The sequence below is a fragment of the Miscanthus floridulus genome, chromosome 7 (genome assembly GCF_019320115.1).
Source record: "Miscanthus floridulus cultivar M001 chromosome 7, ASM1932011v1, whole genome shotgun sequence".
Taxonomy (NCBI): Eukaryota; Viridiplantae; Streptophyta; class Magnoliopsida; order Poales; family Poaceae; genus Miscanthus; species Miscanthus floridulus.
In genome coordinates, this window is record NC_089586.1 from 33728 (window position 1) to 38588 (window position 4861).

The window sequence follows — 4861 nt, forward strand, 5'->3', positions numbered from 1 at the left end:
CCGCAAAACCAAGGACCGTACCATGTACACCTACAGGACAGTACTGACAGGACATGTCAGAAGGGTGTCCTGCAACCTTCCAAGCATGTCAGAACTCAAACAGTGTTGTGGGCGCCGACGATTTGCCCTACAGTTTTGTGGGCGTCATCAATTCCCATACTAGGCAAACACGGTAAAAACCCCTACATGCCTCTAGGCATCGACAGTGTTGTGGGTGCCGTTATTTGCCATACATGGTGAATACAGTAAAACCTCCTATATGCGTCTGACACAAATAGTGTTATGAACGCCTACCATCATCTTGTACCCGATGGCGTGGGCAACAAGACTTAGTAGCATACGAACTCTCACTCTCTCTCTCTCTCTCACTTGTAAAGGCCGTCCCTTCATCTATAAAAGGGGATACACTCTCTCTCAACGGGGAGATCAATCGGACGACAACTGAAACACGCTCCAACGATCCGAACGACCAAGGATTCCAACGAACAACAGACGTTCGAACACTTAACACATAGCGGAGCTCCCGTCACTCTCGGCACTTCAGACCAGAGTCCGACCGGACCTCTTGCACCCCCATCTTACTCCCTTCCGTTTGTAACCCCACAACAAACTTCGAGCACCTAAGGCTCAGGAATAAAATCACCGACCGACTCAAACTGGACGTAAGGCACGTTGTCTGAATCAGTATAAACCCTGTGTCATTGAGTGTTAGGCCATATCCAATCACAACATACGGTAAAACTACAAATATTTACGTGTTAGTCACTTTCTACACCGACACATATGTTGCCTTGTCTCACACTTTGCAACAGATACGTTTGTTGATCAGCTGCAGACAGATACGTTTGTTGATCATTCTGAAATCACAAACTTTGCACCTCTGTTGCAAAGTATTACAATACCTAAAACAGTAGCCATCTTGCTGGATGCTGCTTCAGACAGCAAAATTACCATTGACCTATAAAACTACAGGTGTTACAGGAGCAGCACCAAGAAATAGTCAAGCACATTTGCAGTCTCAGTCACACTGCACACTATAACAGATATACACAACAACAAAGCCTTTTACCCCCAAACCAAGTTCAGAAATATAAGCAAGTTTACAGACATAATATAACATCGAGAGGTAGCTCAACAGCACTACATCCATGCCCAGTTTTAAACTAGATCATAACTAAAAACCAAAGAAAATATTTACATCCGAAGTGGTTCACAGTACCAGCGCTCCAAATTATGTGCATCCTTGGTGTCCAATCCTCCAAACACTCCAGGGCTACAACCAATCACCAGCAGGTGATGGCATTCTATAACAGATGGGAATATGTTAATTAGATCTACACATCCCAAGATCAAGAATATTATTAGGAAACAACCAAGAAATCTTGATTGATCATTAAACGAGATGGTACACTTCCTCTTGACTGAAGATATCCATCTCATATACTCATCTTTCTTGTGAATCAGTTGCAGACCAGAGTCACTTGAACTTCACAACAACCTGATTTTGCAATTTCCCCTCTTGTTAATATTCAACCCTCACAGGCCGAAACATGAAGTTTCTTGCCTTAGAGGAGCATAGTAAGGTTGCCAATGAAACATAGAAGCTAGTCATTGTGCTGATACAAAATGCACCAAGAGATACCCATCCATTCTCTCCATGCCAGCCACCAAGCCAACCACGGCGGTTGCTTCCTTCCATTTTCCCTTCTGGCGTCCTTGCATTCTCAGAGCACCCTTCCCCACTGCAAATTCCTGGGTTTCCAGCCAATGCTCCTGGGAACTTCATTGTTGGCAAAGGCCCAGACAGGCTATTGTAGGAGAGGTTAAGCACCTCAAGCTCTGCCATGGCTGCAATTCCAGGAGGCACCTCCCCTGAGAGCCCATTATGTGAGAAGTCAAGCGTATGCAACCTCCCCATGCCCCCAAGCCCTGCAGGGATCTGCCCAGCCAAATAATTACAGGAGAGGTTCAGATACTCCAATCCCTTCATGGCAACCAATCCTTCTGGTATCTCGCCACGGAGCTCATTCCCAGACAGATCTATACCAGTAGCTGCCTGAAGATCATACCTCAAATCCAACTGCCATGACACCGTGTTCACAGAAGCTGACACAAACAATTGGGGTGGAAGCAGAGTCTCCGATGGAGTCGCCTGAGCCTGGGCCTGACCACCTCCACCGTTAAGCACTTCAGTGACATTGAACCCACCATCTGGGATGAAACCCACAAACTTATTGCTAGACAAATCAAGCCACTGGAGCAGGGGAAACGAGAACATCCAGTCAGGTAGGTGGCCGGAGAGCTGGTTACCAGCCAGTGACAAGAACTTCAAGCTCAACCATTTCGCTACAGCACTGCTGAGCTCCCCGGAGATCTCATTTCCTGACAAGTCCACCACCTCCAAAGACCTGCACCCAGCCAGCGGCAGCGGAATCTCCCCAGATATCTTGTTATTCGACAGATCTAGAACCTTGAGACTAGCTAGTGCGTCGAGCTCCGGACGCAGCGCCCCAGAGAGCTGGTTACCCCCAAGCTGCAGATACAGAAGCTGGAAGCAGCCTGCAAGTCCGGCAGGCACTGAACCGGACAACCGGTTATTCGACAAATCCAGCACCTGCAAATAGGTCAGGTTCCCTATTCCGGGAGGAATCTCCCCGGAAAGCCGGTTGTCCGCGAGAAACAGACCCTGCAGGCTCCGTACGGCTGCGATACCGGCGGGGATCTCGCCGGAGAAGCGATTGTGGGAGAGGTCGAGGAGGAGGAGGGCGGAGTTGTCGGGGTCGGCGACGATCCGCGGCGGGACGGCGCCGGAGATGGCGTTGCGGGAGAGGTCGAGGGCAGCAAGGCGCGCGGGAAAAGAGAGACGCGGGGAGAGCGGGAGGCGGAGGAAGTTGGCGGAGAGGTTGAGGGTGTGGAGCGCGGGGAGCGAGGACGGCAGGCAGGTGGGGACAGCCCCCGAGAGCGCGTTGCGGGAGAGGTCGAGCACGAGGAGCGAGAGCGGGAGGGAGCAGGGGAGCTCTCCCGACAGCGCGTTGGCGGAGAGGTCGAGCGTGCGGAGGCGGCGGAGGAGCGCGAGCGGCGCCGCGGGGAGCACGCCCGTGAGGTTGAGGCCCCGGAGCGAGAGCTCGGCGACGGAGGGGGCGGCGGGCGAGGGGGCTGGCGCCGCGGCGGGGTGGAGAGACACGCCGCGCCAGGACGGCGAGAGCGGGCCGCTCCATGAGGAGAGCGCGGCGCGGGAGGGTGGCGACAGGGCGGCGCGGAACGCGAGGAGCGCCGCGCGGTCGGTGGAGGCCGGGGCCGCGGGCCGGGGCGCGGAGGCCAGGAGGAGGAGGAGCGTGGCCAGGAGGTGGTGGGGGAGGGGAGTGGCGGTCGGCATGGTGATGGTGGTGGCCGTCGGGCCTGGGTTAGGGTTTTGCGGGGTTTGGGCGCGGCAGCGGCCGCGCGGCCGCGAAGGATGGTGGTCACTGGTCGGGCCTCGGGCGGGTGGGGAGCTGCTCTGGGGCCTCTGGGCGTGGCGCGTGGGTCGGACTGGCAGAGGCTCAGGAATGTGCGGTGTTTTCAGTTTTCTGGAAGACGGAATATCAGAAAAGTAACTCAGCTATTGCCGAACGTCATCCCCTCAACTCGTAGGCACGGCTCCAAACAGCTTCTTGCTACCGTGTATAGAAGAACCGGAGTAAGGCTCCTCGTCTCGTGACACTGTAGCCGTTTCGGAACCTAGGGCAAAAAATAAACTGGAGGGAGCCGGAGCCGGCGAAGCCACATTCGGGAGCTCCTCCGGCTCTGTGCTACAGTACCTAGAGCTAGAGCCGGTGAAGCCCTGTCAAAGAGGGCATAAATATACATTTATTCAAACGTAGGCGACTGAAATTTTGTTTATCTATAAGTGGACGCGCCTGGGCCTGCGCCCACCTCCCCAATCCCCTCCCTAGCGCGCCACATGTGTTGGGTCCCACCAGCCGCACCGTTCTTCTTCCCCACCGCACACGCCCATGCCCACCCCACCCCCTCCTCCCCCAACTATGGTGGGCTTAGAAGAGAAATTGTTTGGGGGAGGAAGGCCGGTAAGGTAGTGGGGACGACGACATGGCGGTTTAGGGGCCCTAGCGGCGATGGAGGCGGCCAGGTCAGGGCGGGGCGGGGGAGCTCCATGGCCGGAGCTTGCCGCGGTAGAAGGATGAGGAGGGGAACAAGGCGGCCGCCGTGGGCGCGATAAGGTTTCGTCGGAGCTCCACGGCCACGGAGCTCCGGCCAAATCCTAGCGCACCGCGGCGACACGGTGGGCAGCGGCAGGGGTGAGGACGAGGAGGAGGGCACGGCCGCCGGTGAGGTAGGCAGGGGAAGGGCGCGAGGAGGAAAAAGGCACGGATGGGGCACGAGGAGGAGGAAGAAGGCACGGCCGCCGATGAGACAGGCGGGGGTGGGGTGCGAGGTTGAAGTTTACTGACCATTAGTCATCTGCGTAGGAGACAAACCCTAAAAAATAATGGTTTCATCATCTCTTTTAGATTGTGTTTGGTTGGAAAGCGAGGTACAATGGAATGGTTATATTCCTGATTCTAGGGATAGAATGGTTCCACACTAATGTTTTGTTGAAAGGACACAACAGTTCTATTTTCATGTTTGTTGTATGAGAGATGAATCAAAAAAGAGATCACCTAACCGCTTTAGCTATGGCCCCACATGTCATTCAAAAAAATGGATTCCCCCCTCTCTCTTTCTTCTTCTCTACAAGCGTCAGCATGTCCTCATCCACGGACCCACCACGAATGGCCACACAGCCCTGCCCAATGGCTTCATTCGCCCCGTCCACGATGAAAGCCCTAGTTTGGTTTTGTATAATTGATGAAACCTACGTGTA

General features: G+C 54.4%; 1 protein-coding gene across 1 annotated transcript; it reads right to left on the reverse strand.

The window, feature by feature from the left end:
* Window positions 1-865: 865 nt before the first annotated feature.
* LOC136462289 (leucine-rich repeat receptor-like protein FASCIATED EAR2) lies at window positions 866-3457 on the reverse strand. The gene has a single exon (XM_066461396.1). The coding sequence runs from the start codon at window positions 3374-3376 to the stop codon at window positions 1523-1525; it is 1854 nt and encodes a 617-aa protein (XP_066317493.1). The 5' UTR covers window positions 3377-3457; the 3' UTR covers window positions 866-1522.
* Window positions 3458-4861: the final 1404 nt, after the last annotated feature.